The sequence below is a fragment of the Manduca sexta genome, chromosome 6 (genome assembly GCF_014839805.1).
Source record: "Manduca sexta isolate Smith_Timp_Sample1 chromosome 6, JHU_Msex_v1.0, whole genome shotgun sequence".
Classification (NCBI taxonomy): Eukaryota; Metazoa; Arthropoda; class Insecta; order Lepidoptera; family Sphingidae; genus Manduca; species Manduca sexta.
Genome location: NC_051120.1, coordinates 8,487,715 through 8,510,548, shown reverse-complemented (window position 1 = coordinate 8,510,548; position 22,834 = coordinate 8,487,715). Strand labels below are relative to the sequence as shown.

General features: G+C 33.5%; 2 protein-coding genes and 1 long non-coding RNA gene across 11 annotated transcripts in view; 1 reads left to right on the top strand and 2 right to left on the bottom strand.

The window, feature by feature from the left end:
• LOC115452089 (tight junction protein ZO-2) overlaps nucleotides 1-22,834 on the bottom strand; it is a 135,791-nt gene that overhangs the window by 35,960 nt on the left and 76,997 nt on the right. The window contains exon 1 of one of the 9 annotated variants that reach the window (XM_037447421.1): nucleotides 19,814-20,230. The exons of the other annotated variants lie outside the window; for them this stretch is intronic. Coding sequence (XP_037303318.1) covers nucleotides 19,814-19,882 — 69 coding nt within the window. The 5' untranslated portion in view covers nucleotides 19,883-20,230. Of the gene's footprint in view, nucleotides 1-19,813; nucleotides 20,231-22,834 lie in introns of those variants that run through there. 9 annotated transcript variants of the gene reach the window in all.
• On the bottom strand, nucleotides 4,104-5,539 carry LOC115452090 (PIN2/TERF1-interacting telomerase inhibitor 1). Its single transcript, XM_030180545.2, has 2 exons — nucleotides 5,149-5,539; nucleotides 4,104-4,913 (listed from the first exon to the last, which is right to left on the bottom strand). The coding sequence occupies exons 1-2, from the start codon at nucleotides 5,426-5,428 to the stop codon at nucleotides 4,129-4,131; spliced, it is 1,065 nt and encodes a 354-aa protein (XP_030036405.2). The 5' UTR covers nucleotides 5,429-5,539; the 3' UTR covers nucleotides 4,104-4,128.
• Nucleotides 21,292-22,419, top strand: LOC115452092. The gene is made up of 2 exons (XR_003939448.2): nucleotides 21,292-21,466; nucleotides 21,984-22,419. It is a non-coding gene; the product is annotated as an uncharacterized LOC115452092 (long non-coding RNA).

Below are 22,834 nucleotides of genomic sequence, written 5' to 3'. Positions count from 1 at the left end.
TACGGTAGCGGAATGCATGAGCCATGAGACAGTCCGTTGCGATGAAAGTATTGACTAAACATGTGGGAAGTGGCTCAAACAGCTGAATTCCTTGAATATGAGGACAACGCTCGCTTGGCGGTCTTGTCGAATTTCAATGCACTTTACATCCGTGAATTTACAACACTTGAAGTACAAGTTAATGAAAACAAGAACGTAAAAGTATGTTCATTAAAAGTTTGCGGTAATTTTCAAAGAGTCGATGTTTCGGTGAGATTTTATTGATAAATGAAATTTTCATATTACTAGAACATTCTTTACTAAAATCCCGGAATTAAGTAATCGGAATAACACTTTCCAGAGAGGAGATAAGTCAAAATCAGGATTACTTGGGACTTGTCGGTACCAAAGAGCATATTAATCTCCTTATATATCTAAATATAAATACACCACTGCTTCAAAAGTTTTGTAATAACTATAAGTAGGTACCTAGTTAAACTTTGCCTTTTTTGCTAGAGATAAACTCGAAGATTGCATTCCGGTTTATTACTTTGATCGATCGATGGACTGTCGTGTGATTTATATTATAATAATTTTCTCACCAGAATATTTAGATGGATTAAATAGAAGCTTAGATTTTTTTAAATATTTATTGTGATAATATATTTATATGTATCATATTGTAATAAATAAATGAAGGTAATGAGGTTTTAAATTTGATTTCCGGGTTCGAAAAAAATCGACAAATTTAATTGTAACTATTTTGTGTAGAGCTGGATTTAATGTAATGGAAGAGTCGTCTCTACATCATAATGATAATATAAGGCGTGAAATATTTGGCGTACCATTGCTGATCCCTTTAGAGTGCGGCATGACTTTACGTAAAGATTTTACCCAAAATACATTCAATTGAACCACATTTATATTGAATTCGGGCAGTTGTCAGTCTAAACGGGCCCACTTATCAAAGTCTGGTGTTTGCCGTTTGTCATCGGACACTGCACGCGTCAAATTGAATTCCAACACATTTTGTATTTAAGCGGTTTGTTCCCAGTAAACGGTATGCGGTCACATCATTATTCGGCCTGCAATTTGTACGCATACAACACTATCGCATATCCATAAAAAAATATTACTCACTAATTCAATCAAATAAGGTTCAAATTTGAATGTGAAATTTACTTTTGCGACGTAAAGATAATCTTGTATCTAAGTTGAGACAATGGACATTCTATCCGTCGTAGTCAGAAATCTATGCGTTTGTTTTCAATCATTATACACCTTATTGTATAGGATTAAAGTCGAATATTGAATATGTAGAGACTATTCGGGCCGATAGAATTTGATATTAATATCTCATTATGATGCGACACAATGCCTATCGGCAAGGTATTATTGAATACTAAGTATAGGTTTGTTGTTAACTAAATAAGTATGAAGATGTCTTGTAATAAAAAAATTAGGTGAAAAATTTTGAAAAATCGATGGTTCCTACGCATTAGGCCGTAAATTAAAAGTCCCGTTTCAATGATTATTTTTCTTTTCGATAATAAAACCAAAATAAAATTGAAGATGAAAAAAGTTTTAAATATTCACCAAAACAATATATTTTTTTAAAAATGGGTCTGCTGGAAAATCACACTTATTAATTAACGACCGTATACACGCTAACCATCAAAATCTTCGTTCTGGGAATACGTACCATTTACATTTTAAATTGTTTCTCCATTGTGACTATTAGGGGTATCAATAGAAATAAAAAAATGATTGAAAATATATAGTGTAATTGCTAATATTAATATTCTTATAACTAACACTAAACATAGTTGTATATAAATAATATAAACATGACAAAAATATTACTTAGCTGTACTTGGCTAGACTTAAATAGACAAATGAATTATTTTAAGTGCATTAAAATCATTATAAACTACATGATTATTGACCTTACACTACATACTTTGTTCATGAAAGAATGCTAACCTACAGATCATATTTAGTACAATATATTAAATATGACATGTTTGCAATTGGATTATAAAGATTCCCCAAGAACAAGTCACAGTATTTAAGTCTTAAAACATGTCACACTACATATGCTAGTTAGGTAAAATATTAACATACTAAGATAATATATACAATAATTCCTGCGTATCCTTTGTTACAGTTTCAAGTACTGACTACCAACTAATTTATTATGATAGTGTAGCTAATAAGTACTATAATGAATAATAACTGTACTATATAACAATAATATAATAGAGCCAAGCTGAACTTAATACATTAAATTATTCTTAATCTATCAAAATGATTCTAACCTAATTGATAAGTTCACTTTTAATAATGAATTTATATTTTCTGCTATGTTCCTTAAGATAAAGAACAAATTAGAAACATACACCATTGTATGTATACATACATACATACATAACATCACGCATTTATCCCCGAAGGGGTATGCAGAGGCGCAACTAGGGCACCACACACTTTTCGCCAAGTATGTTCCGTCCCATGATGTGATAGGGGGCGAGCCTATCGCCATATCGGGCACAAATTCCAGACTCCGGGCTGATACTGAGCAGAAAAAACCCAAATATCACTTTGCCCGACCCGGGATTCGAACCCAGGACCTCAGAGCGCTATTGTACCGGACGTGCAATACAACTACGCCACCGAGGCCACCGAGATTGTATGTATAATGAGTTATTAATACAGTTTAATGTAACACATTCATTCAGTCAGCTACAACTTTAAATTTAAACCCTTAACACATTAAATGCAGCAAAAAAACAATGTATTAGCCACCAGTGTGGTGTACCACACAGAATGCATTGTCCAATACTGGCATTTGGATACATATGACAAATGAGTGAAACAGTCTTCAATAGGTTTTTTTATTGGCACTAGAGTTGTGTTCTAATAGCATGCATGTTGCGCTCCAAACAAAGCTATTGAGCTGCAGTCAATGTGTTAATTTACAGTAAGTTTAAATATTATATTGCTGAATTATTGACTTTTAGGGTCATTGATAACCAGGTATGCTAGCTAAGTTAGTGCCCTCAAAACCTAACATTTCGTCAGGGTTACTCTTCAATTTCTCTATTAGTGAATGTTTGTTGAATTTAATCTCATTCGAGATGTCCTCCTTTATGCATTTAATTTTGTAAATAATCTTATGTCTGAGTGTATTATGTATGTCCGGGTTTTGTAATAGCTTGTAGAGTTCCTGAAGACTGTCAGGTAACTGTATTTCCTCCTCTGTATATTCAATATCAATATTTTTGTAATAATGAATTTTTGGTTTCTTCGGACAAATATGGTTCTCTGATGGTGCATCCACTGTAATTTCTTTGCCATCATCATCAAAAACGATTTTTTTGTTCGTCTCACACGTACATTCGGTATCCGGATCTGTCTTCCTCTTTTGTTTTGAACTGCTTGGCAATTCCAAGTCAAGTAAATGTCCATATTTTGTTTCGATTTTTTTAACAACTGCCTTACATTTTTTGTACACTGTTCTAAGTTCCTCTAAGTCGCTTTCACTAATTTGTGTGTCTTCATGAACATCACTATTCTCCGTGTGGTCAATAGTATTATTTTGATTCTCAGATCTCCGTCTTTTAGTGTTCATTTTCATTTTTTTTCTCGTGTTGTTCAATATACTTTTTTCCGCATTTTCTTCATTGTTACTAAGTATAGACTTAGCTTCATAATGAATAGGGATTTCTCGAACATGATTGTTAACAATCAGAAATTTCTTGCTTTCCTTTTGAGACATCTTTGCATCAGGAACAACAGCCGTTATATTATGGTTTTCTTCATGAACTACCATTGTAAAGTAGCGTATTATTCAATATTTTTATAGATTAATTGTGAAAATTTAAGCGATTTTAATGAAACTTCACAATAAACATTAACCACGCGGTATGGCGCATTTCGGCGTTAGCTGTCAAGTGTCAATGTCACTTGACGCTCGACAGTACCGCTAGTGTTGCCATATGCCTACGGTAATAGATATAATCGACTAAATGAACTATAAAAAATATAGCGTATTTTCATGTTGGGATTATGTTGTAAATTAGGATAATTTATGACTTCGATAAATATATAATAATACAATTATAAAAGATTGATGTAAAAAAATAATATTTATTTATTGTTATCCTTGTTTTTCTTTTTCTTCTTTTTAGGCACATAATTTTCACCCAATTGATCTACATTTTCAGGCAATTTGTCAGAATCGTTTTCCTCCTTTTCAGTTTCTACTTGGGTTCGTTTTTTTTTATTCTCACAAAGTGAAGACAGATCTTCAAGTTTATTTTTCTTCTTCTTCTTTTTTGGCTCTTCCAGTAATTCTTTTTCTACAATTAAACTATTCACATTTTCGTTTTCTACACAATTGGCATCTTCATTTTCGTGATACTTATCTTTCTTTTTCTTTTTTTTCTTCTTGTTACCATCACTTTCTGTATAGTCAATAGCAGATGCTTCATTTTCATCCTTTAATTTAGGTTGTTGAAAACCACAAAAAGAAAAATTATTTTCATTTTCTTCTTGATTCTCTGCATCATTGACTGTTCCAGAAAATCCTCTAAATGCATAATCAACATCATTACTTTCATTTGAATGTATATTTAGCATAGATGATTTATTTTTTGTTTTTAAAGCAGCCAATTTAGATTTAAAGTAATCCTCCATACTTCCCTTGTCAGTGAATATTTTTTCTTTTGTTTCTATCTCTTTTGTTGATTCATCAGATACTTTTTCTTCATTTTTAAGACTCTTTTTACCAAAAATATTAGCTAAATCTTTCTCACTATACTTTGTTAAATCTTTGCCTCGAGTAAACTTGTGGTAGTGAACTCGGGCTTTACTCTTCTTTGATTTATCTTCTAGAGATACACCACTGTGAAGTTTTTCTTCTTTGGCGTCACCTAAAAATATTATGGGATTAGAACATACGTATAAATTTATCTTACTCAAGATGTAGTTACACGGCTTGTGTTACTTTCAATAATTTTAATAATAATAGGCAGCCATAAATAACACATTATAATAGATTAGTTTCATAATAAGACTAAGCCGCACTTTACATTATAGCCGGAGTAAATAATAAATAAATAATAAGAAAAATCTAAGGAACACTAAGTTTGTCACCACATTACTTACCATTAGATAAATTGGCTAGCAGAGCGTTAAAATCGTCTTCGTGTTTGGTCCACTGGTCGTTTTTATCTTCGTAGCCCAATCCTTTCTCGTCGTTTTTGAATCGGGCGACTACATGGTCAACCATTCCATTTTCTTTCGCTCCTAGGCCTTTGCCCGAACTCCAGCCCATTTTTTCTAACATTCGTTGCCCGAATTTATTACTGTCATTGCTCCAGGCATTGTTTTTAGCGCGAAGATTAATTACTTTTTGTTTTCGACGCGGTGCCGCTAACATAGACATCTTAGTATTTTTATAAACACATCACCAAACCACAATCTTTGAGGTTAGAAAACTAAAATGGCGGTCCGGCGGAACAACTTGAAGCGCTGCGTGCAGCCCGCACACGTGTTGAATGACAGCGCAGTGAAGTTGTCGCGGTTTGGGTGGATATGGAATATGATTGGTCCGACTGGACTCTACAATCTCAGACTACAATATAACACCGTACGTTCCAGAGCAACACAAAAAAAATTATTAACACTTTTAACATAATGTTCGTGTCTAACCATTACGTGTTATTCTTCTATGTCTGAAAATTAAAATTGTTAACGAATTTCAATGGAACAAAGTAATGACTCTACTGCAAAAGTTTACGTTTTTGGCACTTTGATTTTGAATAGCGAAATAATTGCTAATCAAATAAATATTGCATATACTGCGGTGTTTTCATAAAATATAATTCAATTCACGTCTTAGGTACGTTTTGTAGAAATTTCAAAGTTTTAAATTACATGATCCTAGTATACTTATGCCATTTTTACGTCTCTAACGGCTAGTTAAACTCTACAGATGGCACCCATGACAGAGCTTCCTTTATTAACATCAAGATAGCCGTACTGGAATTACCCAGATGTTAAAATATAATTTATAGATAAGCAGTCAGGCTAGTGGGTCACATGGCCGTCGTGTTACGCCCACTGTTAAATCTATTATGATAATTCGTACATCACAATACAAATTAATTACGTATGCGAGTGACAGGTGTACTTTAATCAAGCCTACTTCAATACCTAATTACGCAGAAACTTACTCAATACAAAAGTATTTACAGTTAATTTCCTTACCGGGAGTAGAATCCAACAACTACGGTTTATGTCCGATTTTTACTATCAGTTACTACTGGAAAAATGTGGCTATTAATTTTATAATTTAATTATCTAGTTATAGAGTACTTTACTTAGTCATAATATATCAGTTTTATTATTTCTTCATTTTAGATGCAAGTTTACACCATCCCATAATTTACGAGATTGGCGTAAAGTAATAAAATAAATGTCAACTTGCTATTTTACTCATAAACATTTAATATGCTTTTTAAACCGTCAGAAATTAATTTATATTAGATTAAATTATGTATATGAGTGCATTTTATATTTTAATAAATAATGTGTTTATAGCATTTTTCCATGACTGCCTTGGTGGCTTAGTAATATTGCGTGCGCAATACTACAGCGCTCTGCGGTCCCGGGTTTGAATAGAAATTCGGGTTGGGCAAAATGGTATTGGTACTTTCTGCTCCGTATCAGCTTGGAGTTTGTGTTGTGGCTGCACCTTCAATTATAAAGACGTGATGTTTGTTTTTGTTTCATGTCATTATAGCATTTTTAGAAATCAAATTATAATTGATTATAGCGTAATTTTTGTTATTCTAGAAAACAAGTGTAAAATAATGATCTGATCTTTCGCGAAACAAGCATTGACGGCGTCTAATTTATCTATAATCAAACTGCCAAACATGATGGATTGAATGGTGATTTGGGGCTTTTAGGCAAACCTTTTTAACACAATCTTTATCGACACGAACTCGCGTAACATAAATAAACATAATCGCATGGCAAATTATTCCTTACTTATATAAAATGTAGGTCTCTTTATATAGCTTAATAACGGTAAATATGTTTGGCTTTTAATATATAAACTATACTTATATTATAAAGAGGAAAAGTTTGCGTGTAGGAGATAATCTATGGAACTACTGAACCGATTTTTAAAATTCTTTTCCTTATAGGAAGTTGCATTACTCCTGAGTGCTATCAGCTACTTTTTATCCCTGGAAAATATAAAGCAGGACTTTATTCTGGAAAAACTTTTCCACGCTGGCGGAGCCAAGGAAAAACATTACTTATATATATACTTGAATAATTAGGGCTGATTTATACATCATTAGATATCCATCAAATAAATTATAACCTGACTGAATATAATAATTTTCATATTATTAGAGAATAATTATTTTCATTTTTCATATACCTAAGTACTTATCCTACGAAGAAGTTCTATTTGATGATTGAAAAAGTCGAATAAAGTCTAAAATAAAACAAATAAAGTCTCAAAAAATTAAAATCTTATAGGTAACCATAGACCATAAAGTAAAGTATACCGTCATATCGGGAATTTAAAAAGAGAATAAAGTCGTATGATGATATTCTTTATTTAAATTCCCGATTTACAACGCGATTGACGATACGTTTTTACCTAATGGTGTCCAGGGCGATGCATATCGGGATTATTATTCTAATCGCGCTTGCGAAGATTTATTACAGAAAATGTAAAAACTTACCCCCTTATTCATAAACGTTTTTTATCTATGGACGAAGCATTGCTGTGATAACAAGTCTGTTTCTCAGTGCTGACAACAGGGCAGCCTTCGCAGTGCGTAGACATAGGGCCGTTGTGATTGGCTAATATTGAGATGCAACTTGAATCTAGTTGGTTGTCAGATAAACAAAGGTAAACAAACAGCAAGCTGTCAGATAAACAAAGCTGATATACAAACTATGATAACTAATTTCCTATTGACCTAGGTCATATAATGTGGTACACAATAATTGTAAACCTTTTTAAACATTAAAGTAGGTAAGTAAGTATATCAACGGATATTTTTATTTTCTCTCGTACACCTAACATAATACTATAATTTAAAACTTCATTACCCAAAAAATATGGTTTTAAATTTGATGCATCCCATTCATTTTCATAATTGATAAGTCGCTCTTCCCAATTTTAACTCATAACTGCCATGAATTTTTTATTACGTTAAAATTTTATGTGGCCATTAGCTAATTGGAAAAACTGAAAGTTGTGGTCGGTAGCAATCATACTAGATATCTCTTATTACCCATTTAAGATTATTAAGAGCGAGTTGCGAAACCTGGGAAGGATGAAATACTGCAGCTATGAAAATGCTGAACGTCAAACGTTGAAAAAAAAATTATAACACGAAAAAATATTTATAACGTGAACAAACTACAAGACTTTAAATGCAGAGATTATAAGACTGGGAAAGCATTGACATTATATTGCAATACATAACTAAGTATAAATAAAGTGATATTGGACTTGAAAAATGTATTATGTAGTCTTTAAGATTGCCTTCAATGCTTTACAAAGAAGACAAGTTCAAGCTAGAAAAAGCTTTCCAATAGGCTCGCTACATTATGTCTTACCAGCTGAATTATGGATACATCAGCAACCCTAAGTATTTATTGATTGCTACTTTGTTTTTATATTTAACCTTCTTTAAAAAGTTTTAATGCAAAGCCAACCTAATACCGGTTTGTTAGAAAGTAAAAGTGCGTTTAATATTGGTTGTATCAATTCTCTGTATATTTTTAGACCGTTTTCATTTGAATTCATATGCATTTGTCTTTCATAATTTACATTTCGTCCGCAGGTTCAAATCCCAAGGGCACACCCCTCTGACTTTTCTAAAATCATGTGTGTATTCTTTGTAAATTTATCGTTCGCTTTAACGGTGAAGGAAAAAATCGTGAGGAAACCTGCACATATGAGAAGTTCCTGAAGTCTACCAATCCGCACTAGGCCAGCGTGGTGGACTAAGGCCTAATCCCTCTCAGTAGTAGAGGAGGCCCGTGCTCAGCAGTGGGCAAAGTACAGGGCTGATATTATTATATTATTATTAATCTACATTTTAAATCAATACACTACATAAGTCGACCAATAAGATTTAAAAAATATAAATACCGCAATAAAATATTTTAAATTTCAAGCGGACTTTCTTCTATTCAGAATTAACTCTACATTAAACTATTCAATTAAAACAAACATGTAAACCTGTATAGATGAGCATTAAACCCGAGCAACATTTCTCGTAATGGTGAAACTTAACCATACATGCAGCGCGAAAGCCGTTCCCGCGAATTCTCACTTCGGCAGCATTCCTTAGGAAAACGACTGTTATTTAGCTAGAGGTAAATTAGATATCGTCATGCCAAGAACGGGACCACATCCTCTGTTTAATTGAACACTTTAAACGTACTGGTGCGGAAATATTCCTTGCGTAATTATAGTTCATACATATTTTGGATGATACAAACTAATATCACCTATTAAATTATTTTTACCAACTGAAATTACGACAGAAAACAGCTTTAATAAACCTATAGTATCGTCCTCAAATAATTCATAACAAGTTACATTATTTGTATATATTTAAGGGTAAAATAAAAGCATGATTTAAGTATTACAAAAAATTGCAAACGAATTTTAAACGAATCTAGTTAATCCCGAGAGATAAATATTAATATGTAAAATAATAAATCAAATTAATTTAGTCACATAGATTCTACAACTCACATAAATGAAAGTTGAACTGATTTAACTGCCCATAAAACATCACCGTCCGCTTCCATTTGCAGCCAGAAGCGCATTTGCATTGATAGATATTTTTTTAACGAATTGCCCATAAACAAAACAGAGAGAGTTATTGGCTACCGCTCCAGAATGTCTATGGTCAGTGAAAACGCGCGAAAACGCCTCTCGCGTGCTAACGTCCATAGAATGCGGCGGGAAATGATGCGTGATTAATTTCGTGTCTCTAGAATTACCTGTTACATGAGCTATGAAGAAATTAATCTCAGATTTCTTGATCCACATTTCCTGGATAATATATTTGTATAAACAAACAATTCAATCATAGACAATTAACAGCATACCTACCTCCTTGGTTTATATTATGTTTCTAATAACTTAAAATGTTATTATAAATGTAACGATATGTGTAATACTCAACGTAATACTATTTATTTAAATGGTCATTAGATTAAGTGCAATGAATAAAATAGTAAAGGATCGATAGCAAATGCATACCCCACCCAACTTCCCCCACATAGCCACCTACGTTTACTAATAACTAGGTATCATATTAAGTGGTTAAAATATTGAAATGCGGACTATTAACGTTCTAGTGAGATCATCCGATCTAAGTTGCACAACGAACGTATTTTATTTTATTCCTAAGCTGCAAATGTTTTGCTGAATCCTTTACTACACTATTAGATAGTGGGCGGTTAATTATCTTTTGATGGCAGTAATTATCCTCATCCATTATTACATAATGTTAATTTATACATGTTAGTTTTAAAGGTGAATAGAGTCACAGTTTATTCATAACACACTCACGTCTTTTATCACCGACGGGATAGGCAGAGACCCTACAAGTGCATGCATATTCCGCCGTGCGCGGCGCGGGCAATCGAGACTATTGACATATCTGGCGCAAATTCCAGACTCCGGGCTGATACTGAAAAACCCAATATCACTGCCTAGCTCGGGATCGAACCAGAGAACTCAGCATTGCAGTCGACCAGTAATACAACTATTCACTGAAGTAGTATATTCATATTTGTGTGATAAATCGTTCCAAATCCTGTAATAGTACCTATTTTGAACTAACTACTCGAATCTTGCATTAGTAGGTACCTGATATCCAAGATTCTGGCGATCATCAAGGGACAGCACATTAACGTGCCACCCTAAAAAGTACCGAACAACATTTATGAATTATCTGAATAAGGCTGTAACCAAAGACTTCAAGGTTCACATGAAATTGGCACGCTTAACATTGCCAATAAGCGTTCACTTATTATGAACGGTAACAAAATTACATTTACTCCACATTAAAATAAGCCGAAGCCGCGAAATGATTAGAGTGACAACGCATAACCGGCAAGTAAGTAAATAAATTTAATTTAAGGTGGTAGCTCAAGGTCCATTTTCATACATTTTGTTTCGGCTTTAATCTGGGTAACTAAACAAGTATTGGCAAGTAAAGAATTTAAATTCACGTCTAGTTAGTGATTAGTTCTCGCAGTTGAAAGAAAAACGTAAAAATAATTAATAATCATGGATATTTCTGCCTTTAAAATTTCGTCATATTAAATTTTAAAGCCAATACTTGTTTAGTTACCCAGATTAAAGCCGAAACAAAATGTATGAAAATGGACCTTGAGGTATCGCCTTAATTAAACGTAAAGCAAAGAGTATACTAAACATACTCCTCAAATGTAATTATGTGTTCAACACATTTGAATGTCAAGTGAAATATAAACAATTCGAACAAACATAATTGCTGATATCTCATTAATATCTGCGACTGTCGGATATAGATTTAATTTATTCTTTAACAGGTTTCAAAGTTGTTTGCACTAGTTTTAACTCTAGTCACAGTGCTTATTTCGCGTCAGCTATTTAGAGATTCAGACGGGAAGCGCTGCAGACGACCTATATTAGTGCACCGCATGCATCAATAGAACTTCCTATTTCGAATTAGGTGACTGTGTCTTTATAACTTAACTTATTGACAATCTAAGGTTCATTTTGGTTTTAGGCTTCTTTTTCTTTATGATAGTCTTAAAGAAGTGTCAATAGATGTTTTAAAACTAAATCAACTGTAAATAATACAGCTTACTGATGAGGTGTTTCCAGTATCTAGTTGTTAAGGAGCATAAAGATCACGCTTGGCAATTGTTTCGGTCGTTACCAAATTACTATCATGTAGCTAAGTTAGAACATCATTTGTAGAAAAGATAATGTAACACCAGATACAATTACTCTTTCCATTATAAGCCTCATCATTACTCCATATTTCTTCCTTCAAAGAATGTAACAGATTTAAACTCTATGATTTATCTTCAGTTATAAGCCAGTAATAGACAAATAAAAAGTTAATAGCAGATGATGTCTAACGAAGAGAGACTACAGCGAATCCGGTATGCTCGCCTAGCTCCGGTGACGAACAAAAACTGAACTTTATTACATGCATTGTGTAACGTTCAGGTCTTAGCCGAGGCCTGACGTCAAGGTTATAGATCTAGATTAAGAAAGCATAGTACTTATTCCGCAAACTAGTCATAGGTATAGTATTCGAGATTTATTGATTTGTTCTTGACGTTGTATGAACACGTAATGTTATAAGGTGTTTTGTTAATAACAGCGAGCTGAACTCTGGAATTATTGTTTCGTTGTTTGTAAGTAAGAGCGAGTTAATCTCTGGAATTACTGCTTCGATTTAAAATAATGTTACATTAGGAATTTGCATTATGTCCGGGTACGATAAGTTTTTATCTCAAGAAAGGACATTTACGTTAGCAGAATGCATACAAAAACTAACTTATTAAAATCTCAAACATTCATAATCATATGTGAGTAATCAATGTTTCTCGAAAACAAAAATCCAAGTGGTCTCTAAAACATTTTGCTCCCAAAGACTTAAGGAAATAAATTGCATGTTATCGTGGTTCACCTTAGCTTAACTCGAACGAGGGCCCTTCATCTGTCTTGTTCAGTACTCTCATTTTTCTTTTAAGACACATGCTGTTCTTGTAAACGTTCTGAACTCCTTTTAAGCAATCAATGTATTGGGATAGTATTTTCCTAATAACAAAAAGTTTTTAAAGAATGAGGTCGCGTTATTGTTCTAAAAAGTTACTTAAGTTATGAAATAAGCGAACCCAATAATTGTGATGTTCTCATTCCATACAAAAATTTGTTGTCCGATATTGGAATTGCTTGTCATGGCGATAAGCTTGCCCTTCGTCTTTATGATGAAACAAAAGACATTCACGACGTTGACGTTTGTCAGATAAATGAATATCAAGCTGGTTCAAAATAAGAAGTGTATTAATTTCTGTTATTTAAAAATCATACGCTCTTTTGTTTCATTTGTTGTTAAATTAAAACAAACTGGTTTCGCTTGCATTCACACGAGCATAAACAAACCTCGGTGCATATAAAGAAAATGCAAGCGATATAAATATTCGATATGGAACGGAAACAGCGGCCAAAGAACCTGGCCTGCTCGTGGGAATATAGTCTGACTCACGTAAGCATCTCGCATATTTGCTGAACGCCAACAGGTATGCAAGTCTATGATTTAAGATAGTTATTGATACTCAAAATTATTGAACTAATTTGATGGTATAAGTTCAACCAATTAGCAGTTGTTACAGATTCGAAATTCGACTTTATAAACATCATAGTAAATCTACGTAAAAGTTAGTTTGATAATTTGTTTGCGTAGCGCGTAAAGACATTCTGATATGAGTGTTTTGCGGTGTCACATTTAACATGGTATTTGTAAAGGTTTATTCTGTTTTCCACCTTTTATTTTAGTTATGGGTCTCTTAAACTCTTAAGAAAATATTTAAAATCTTAATTAGGTACATTATAACAGACTAATGATTCATGTAAAATATTATGTTCCTTTTTTATTATTTTGCAACTTTCTAAATAAAAATTAAGACCTTCTTACACTTTATTATACAAAATGGTCATATTTTGCTAGTCTCGCCCATTATTATAACACTCCTGATTCTCGATTATATCCACTCATAGTAATTTTACAACAAATCAGTACAAATTGTGCTTGTAATTGCATGTCGGAACACTAAGAAATATCTAAGGCATGGAATAACAAAATAATTTTAGTTTTGTAAAAGTGATGGAAGCATTTAGAACAAACCAGGAACTTTAAATTTATTCAACAATAAAATTTATTCACTAAGAAAAATAACTGTAAAAATTGTACATTTAAGGTGACCAAGGAAATAAAAACATAATGCCAACAAAAGACGATGAAATTACCTTACAATTTTAATAAGCGTAATTGAAAAGCGAAAATTGTATACTTTGTAAAGAGTTAATTAATTCTTTTCACCTACAAAATGTATGTCGGTAACGTCCATGCATAGTTTTGGGCAATTATTGAAGCAATCATTTTCCATTGTACCTTCAGAAAATTATTTCTGTGTCATTAAATAATTTTATCAATCATTTTATTGTTCTTATAAAAACACTTATTTAAAGAGGTATGGAAATCTGTTTAATAAAAATGATGTAAAAATATAAATACAAATAAGTACATTGGCTAAACAGGTTATATGCTTTCCTCTATAACATTACGTGTACCAAACCGATAAATCAAAGAACCTAAAATCAAGAAGTACAATAATGTAAACTATTCTGAATATTCCGTTTTGCAAAATAGCTTCGAATCATTTAAATACAGAGATCATTTGCATTTTTTATTATGCCTTGCCCGAGCGTAAGCTAGTAGCATTATACTCGTAGTTTGAGCACAGAAACAAACATGACATGCTAAGTGTGTCTTGCAATATTTCCAATCATGATAATAAATACATTTTAAAGCAAACATTGGTTAAAACAAAGTATAACGGCAAGCATACAATCTACATTACAAACATTTAAAAACCATTAAATACTGAAAAATATTTTTATCAATGCGTATCTTAATAACATTTTTAAGACTCAATGTATTTGTTTAAAAATTATAAATTAATTTAGACAGGAAAAAAATGCAGTCAGAATTCTTTTAACTCAATATAAATATAAGATATTTTAAAATGCAACCTGAGAAGAAAACCAACATTAAACGAGTACAGAACGCTGAAGGTTTGCCTTCCTTCACCGAGATATTATGTTACATGTTTACAGTTTGCACAATATTCAGTCTTGTCCCTTCATTAAACGAGCAAGAGCGTCTAATTGCAGGAGTTAACGGTGTATCTCAGAGGCAGCCTGCCCGAGGCCGGGGAGAAAACGCAAAAAAAGGCTAAATTATTGCCGACCCAACCGCTTTGCCGTCGACAGCTGCGAATTGGCGCGAAACTGGTTTTCGGGAACGGTGACGTCATCTGACATGTGCCTTCCTCTCATTTTGGAGGTTGGCGCAAAAAAACAACGTCTCTTTCATCTCGAGGATCCATTCGATTTTACGGCTCCTTATTATTATTATGTTGGCAGTGTCTTTATTGTTATAATACGGGAAAACACGGGCAGGTGATATTTGCATTTTTATACAACAAAGGGGAACGAACTTGCTTTGCGGAATGTAAATTTCTTGCAGATAATTAAAACTTCGATTTCTAAGAACATTCTTTGATGGTTTATGCAAATTCTAAAACTTATGTAAACAAATGTAATAGACTTGTTAATACTGAATAGTCAATACATAAATTTAATTACACCATCTCCTTTACTTTGCTTTTACGTCAAGTACTTAACATAGCTAGAACATTGACATTGTTTATGAGCGCAGTAAGTATACAATTAAATATTATTATTAAACCAGGCGAGTTTTGATAAATATAACCTTGAATTTATTCCCCTAACATATAATTAAAAAACGAATGACGAAAGTTCTTGACTTTAACACATTACGTAAACTTATTAAACTATAATTTTATAACTTTGGCTTCTCTTACTTTTTTATTTTATTCTTAAAGACCAGAGCATATCATTTTAAAATGTAAACAATCATTCTCAAAAATTTAAACCTAATAGATTTTGCAAATAGAGTTTCAGACTAAAGTTAGATCCTATTTGCTTTCCTTTAAATAATTATCTAAACTTGTTAAGTCGTTTAAGTTTTACAGTTTAATGCTTATTTAATATCTAGTAATTGAATCACTGATAAAATATTATTAACGACATAACTAGTTATAATGAGAGAAAACGAGTCACCCATAGAGATGGCGGATAAGAGTTATTATGTCTTTCCTTTTAGCATTTCTGTCTACTGTATCTTCTACTTCCATAATTGCAAAATTGTACGCTAACAAATTATTGAAAATTTAAAAAAAATCAAGAAATACGTTGAGGCAAAACAGACTCTTCAATTTTGAATCTACCACAAAATAAATCACTTTTAATACCTCACAAAACATGAAAATTGGCAGGATAGTAATAATGTTTCATCTCATAAGCGAATAAACTGTGCCTAACCTCTTCGGTGCTAATCTGCTTTTAATGAAGTTGTAACAATAATATCGTGGTCATAGACCTCTGTAGAAACTCAGCTAATGTTACTCATCCAGTAAAATTATACATGATCTAATTTTAAATATGAACTTTCTATTATGTTGGTACTTATCTCGACGAGCATTCAAGGCTTGGTGGTAAACAAAGAATTTACTAAATTACGCAATACAGTACGATTTGCAATAAGATAATTTTTATATTCATTTTATTATTATAACCGAATACAGCTAAATAAACACATGATTATTTTAAGTCTTTTTAAATCCCGGAATTAAAATGAATTAAAGGTGAATTTAAGGCCACCAAGACTTCTTTAATATTCGTCTAAAGAAGAGCCCAATTCTGCCAAGGTGTATTTGTTAATTTGTAGTGGTGTCTTCAGGCTTATTATGGACACCACAACGACAGTAACAAAGTGCATATTTGTGATTGTCCTTATTTTTTTGGAAAAAGTTTTGGCACGACTTCGCACTGCGCGGTCGGCTGTTTTATTTATTTCTTAAACTAAAGGTTTATGTTTTGAGTATAAATGTGGTTTTGTATATTCGTTTACTTTAAGGATCATCGTATAACAATGCCAAATGAATTGGTTAAGGAGAACCTTTACAAACATGTTTATACTATAATTATAATAGTTTAACATTATAACATATTAAAAAAAATTAAGTGTACATATTTTACGTGCAGTTATTACTATTACACAATATCTTCAAAAGCGTTTCCTTAATACTCAAATTGCGGGTGGCTACTTTTATTTTTCATTCATTAAAAAATACATGCATGCTAAGTATGCTATATGTTTTCATTTAAATCATGTTTTCTATTACACTTGTTCAATTAGTTTGCATAATGCATTTACACGCACAAAATAAATGTAATTTAATGTTTATTACACACCAGAATTGGACACACATCGAATAACGCAGTAAAGTGAATAAATAAAACATTCAGCATTCGCTCTTTTATTCTTTAAAAAATATGTATAGAATATTATTTTATTCGTAAGCACGAACGTAAGCGTCAGCAAGAATTTTAAATTGTCACTTGGATAAGTCATCGCGTTTCGGGTAAAAAAACATTTTAATCCAAGGCCAGAGAGCTTATAAGGTCATGACCACTCGCGCGGTCATAAACTGAAAAGCAAGGCCATTTGGATTGTTTTTCAAAATTAGAAAGTTTTTGACGTGACCGATACTTAACAAAATAAATTTTATCTACACTACTACGGTACCTATAGGCAATGTTTTTTTAAACTTTATGTCTTGTAACATAAGATTACTAGCGTTTGCCTGCGGATCCACCCGCATCCACCCTTTAGCACGCGGGGGTAATGTAGCATTTCCAAAATTGGTTTATTATTGCCAGAGATTAACCCCTATCTACTACAAACTTTCCTCTTTATAATATTAGTATAGATAAGCGGAATGTCATGTCCCTGGAGGCTGTAAACTCAACATGACTAGACGAACACTTAGCCTAGATTCTAGGCTCCGTAAACTAGAACTAGAGGGATGGTTAAGATTGGCGTCTAAGTCTCTATTGCAAGTGTGGAATATTTCTACAATACGTGTTAGCAAATAAACACAATTTTTAAAAAATATTTTAAACAAAATATCTTGTTTGAGTTCAATTGTTTTAAGCGGGAATCTGTCTGTTCAGGAACTAATGCTAAAGTTACCCATCTATTTATACCTCTTCGCAGTGCAGCACTGTGTACCTACTTATCAGTGGCGAATGGTCCATTTTGTTGAGGTTGCACAGGCAAACACAAAACCTCTTTATAATATAATGTGAACTGGCCGCATAATAGTATGTATCTGTTTGAATTATTGTATTTGGAATTAATAACAATGTACTTTTTTTACTAAGCGCCGTGTGCTAGCTTATTACGGTTGTCTTCTAACGTGTAATATATTAGAAAAATATAAGTTCTTATTCCACGGAAAACCTAGTTTACTTTCACGCTTACTCTGCAAAGGCGATTCGAAGCCAAATTTTAACATTTGACACAATTCCTGTCGGTTTCCTTTTATATCGAATTTACGTAGAATCTATCATTAGCATGCAGACATTCATGCATATTAGTACCTATAGGTTATGTAGAGTTCCCTTTCGGAAAATACTTATTTATTTATGTAAACTTTATATACAGTAAATGCATACAGGCGGACTTAATGCCTGAGGCATTTTCTAACAGTCAACCTTTGGGTGTTGCAGAGATGAGACAATGTGGGTGTAGGTATATAAAAATAAATAAGACAATACATATATTATATAAAACAAACATTCTGCTTAAATACAGATATACTTATACTATAAAATATATACTTAATATAAAAAAAAAATCCGGAGACTTTTATATTTGAGAATCTGCTACACTATTGGCGAGGAGCATCCAGACTTTAGATTTGAAAGTGAACCTATTAGTGTAAATATCACTTTTCGCTGGTTCCTATTTAACTGACACTGTTGTAGTAATTACTGTTTATTATCAGATGGCTTGTACTTGTATTTAGATCAAAGTAAGACGTTGACACTCTTTATAGGTATCATAGGTAGGCTGAGCTGTTTCATTAGACTTTCTCGTTAATAGTAAAAAAAATAAAACATGTTTTTAAGTTATTGTCTATGGTAGATGTTTACAAGCGTTGTGTTTATTGTCTAAGACCAGCGTAGTTATTTCGACATTTAGGCTTTTTCATTTAGAAATATATGTATGTAGGTACATAAAAATACTCTCATCGCGAGGGGGTACGTAAATATCGAAAGCTAATAACTTGACACACCTCTTTCGCGTCTTCTCCTTTAATAGGTAGAAAATTTCTTGCTTTTTCATCAATTCAGGATCTTTAGAAGTCTACATTTTTTTGTCCTCAGAACTCTATGGTCACTGCTTTCCTATGTTAAACACTTTCTAAAAAGTCTACATTGGGATGTCATGTTAAATCCATTTATCTAATACTCTACAAGAGAAAACACACAAAATACTATACATAACGTATAACTTATGGCATGGTTAAAAAGACATGTCTAGTCTCCCATATCCAAAATCTCTAGCCAACAATAGCCCTCTTTTTACGTCGGGGGTTAAAAGAGCGGATACTTTCAGAGTGCAGTTCATCAGCCATAAATCTCTGTTACTACACTCTACTTAACAATCAAAACAATAGGCTATTGCGACAACACACGTAACTTCACGTAACAAAGAAGTTTTACCACGTGACAATCTGGTTTCAATCATTTGGATCATTGATCTAGTTTAAACATTATTCATTAATAGATTTGCATATACTATGACTACGTGTTGATAGTATATACTATATAAGAAATAGAAATTTTGTTTTACTTGAATAATATCACAAAAATTTTATGAAAGATAAAGTTTTTATAACTTTAATAAGTAGAGAATTGTAAGTACGAGTTAAATTCGTCGAAACAACATGTGAAAATGTATCAAATTACAGTGTCATTGTACTTATTCATAGGTATGCAACGGGAAACGTGTTTCGCCCCATCGATACACAGAACACGGCGCAGGCGACTTACCTGAGAATCGCTACGGACGTGGTTCAAATTATTCACAACTAATCCGTTGTCTGCAGCTATCGGATCCATCTCAACATCATACGAAGACGACAACAATTATTAACACAGACACAAAACACTGAATCAACTGCCGTACAATTTCATTTCATTGCACACACTGCGAGTCGTTGATGAAAAACGCATAGGCACAGAATAGTCAAGCGGAGGCCTGTAAGGCTTCTCTTGGAACGAGTTACGCGGCCACAATCAATACACTCACATTACGATGACAAACTTTGTTTAAAACTTTAGCGTTGAAGCACGTTTGTTGGGGACGCCAGGCGGCGAAAAGTTAACCGCGCGTGATTTCTTTGGGACTCTCAAAAGCAAATGGTCATATAGGCTATCAATCTTTGCATACCAGAATGGTGAGTTGAAACGGAGGTTGTGTGCGCGCGGCCCGCCCGTGAGTGCGAAAGGGACGACCACTGGCCAGGTACTTCGGCACGAAACAAGCGGACATTATCTACAGGTTTTGCTCTCCCACTACAAGGAGGCACGGCGCGGACTCCGAGCCCGACACTCGGAGCTTGAAAGTTTAGTTGAAATACACAACGGCCGGAACACACTCGGCAAATTACCTCAATAACAATATTTGGATCGACGCCGTGTTATCAAAGTGCGGGTGATCTGTTTCCGCATGTTTTGATTAACATCGTTTGGTCACGACGAGACGACTTCAACTTTTGCTTTTCCGCCATAAAACTTTCATTTAACATCGTTTCGAGCGGTCAGTTTTATTAAATTACTTTTAATAACCAAACCGTAATAGTCAGGCGGATTCAGCCGAGCCACGATCGATTCATTCGATAAATCGGACCGGTCCCAGTGCAGCTCTGGTGAAGGCCGCTGACTACGCGGGACAATCCTGCTGGGACCTCACACACATACACACAAAGAACTAACAAAAGACCAGCGTAAAAAGACCTCACACCGTATGCACACAATTGCAAATCGAGGATTATTTTTACCTGGGCGAGTTGTGCCTGTAGGTGCATAATTGGCATTTTTTGATGAGCTATTTCTATAAATACATTTATTAGTTCTTGGTAGATGGACAGGTGGGGTGTTAGCACCTCTTGGTTCGCTCACATGAATTATCTTTTAAAAGTAATACTTCAATAATAAACCTGAGTAAAAAATCACAAAGAAAAATTGTTTACGACAAATATCGGACGGTAAATAAATTATTGTAGTTTTTGTATATTTCCATTCAAACCAAACGTCACAGTAACTGCGGGATGTACATTTTGTTAATTTATGAAGAACAATGTTTTAGACCTTATGTAATAAAGATCTTTAAGAGGTAATATTCTATTTTTTACTAAAACATTTCAATTAAGCGCTAAAATAGACAACTTACACACTAATAAATTAACTAAAACAGCAAACAAAGAATTAAAACGTAATACATTACAACCTTCATGCAAAAATGTCAACCTTATTTAAAAAGAAATAAAAGCTTTAAAAAAATCAAATTCTTTGGCATGAGTCATTCATCCGGTATGTTATGAACAAACAACAGTTTCTGTACGTGGTGTGTGTGTCAGCGGTTCTGTCATGCATCGCCACCATCACTGAGAAACACACCAGGCCCACCAAGTGACCACTATGGTAATTATCTGAATTTATTGATCTTTAACATTTTCGTCCTAAAGGCGAGATAAGTATGATCAGTAAACCGCATGTATGCCATAAAGCCCTTTGTTAAAACCTCTTCTTGTAATAGATTATAAGTTCACGCTTATGATCCAAAGAGGATAGGCAGGGGAACAAGGAGTACAGCCACTGTATGTCAAGATTATTCTCGTCTCAAAATATAGTTAGCTACATGAATAGCTAAACCAATTAAATATTCCAAGTCGCCTATACGCGCTAAGTTAATTTTTTATTTCTTTGTGTGAAGTAAAATACATCCCTTCTGTGTCATATTTGAAAAGAAAAAAGAATGTTAGTGAGAACACAAGTGTACAAGCGATTTGACGCTTTGAATTTGTTCACCTATTTATATGACTGACTTACATATTCCTATGCCAACAGATTATGCTCCTGGGAACATAAACTATGACCACATTATCTCTAGAATAATCTACTTATCTACTTTTATCAATGTTCTAACCTATCTTTTCAGACTCCACAATCAAGACCAATGTCACAATAGATGAATCCCCCACAGAGTAATTAACCAATGAATCCAAAACCAACCAACAATGTACAACGGCATCAAACCAACCCGCCTCTGGCACAGGACAGGACGAAAGCATTTCTGGAGGCTTGTAAACGAGAGAATCAATGCAAGGCCTGGATTCGACGTTAGCGAAAAAAAAGATAGACTTCAAATTCTTGCGATAGTCTTAACTGGCCTCTCTAGCATTATGTACAGCTATGGAATGTTCAGTCCGCCGCTAGACACGACCACTATAATAAGACCCCCGGGGTCTTGCGATGGTGTTAGGAGAAGATGTCCCAACATGCCTCCATGTGGTTCTAACGATTCGCGCAGGAGATAAAATTAAATTTATTGTATTAATGTTTGAACAGGAATAAATGTGTAACTTACTTGATTATACGGAAGGTTTTATTTTGAATACCATAAAGGTGAAAAATATAGTTTTACTAATCTAATCAAATATCTCGGTAAGCGTAGTGTAGGACGACCTCCGACCCGCTGGTCCGACAACATTCGCAGGCTCGCCAGTGGACGCTGGATGAGGAGAGCGGAGGACCGAGCAGCGTGGCGCGCTCTAGGGGAGGCCTATGTTCAGCAGTGGACAGTCGTAGGCTGATAATAATCAAATATCTAATATCCATGTTTATTCACTGAGGGCACGATTTCACTAAGACAATTATTAACAAGTAATTTTTGGCCAGATTTGTCCTTACAAATCTGGCAGATTAACTGCAGAGTTAACTTTGAATATTATGTGATGTACCACAGTTTTCAATTAACGATCCCAATCGATTTTTTCGATCTATCTTCAA

Bases quoted from the DNA above. Each gene is read 5' to 3' on its own strand.
- LOC115452090 (XM_030180545.2), bottom strand. From the start codon at position 5,428: ATGTCTATGTTAGCGGCACCGCGTCGAAAACAAAAAGTAATTAATCTT. The intron at 4,914-5,148 runs GTAAGTAATGTG...TAATATTTTTAG, and splicing joins GCTAGCCAATTTATCTAATG to GTGACGCCAAAGAAGAAAAA.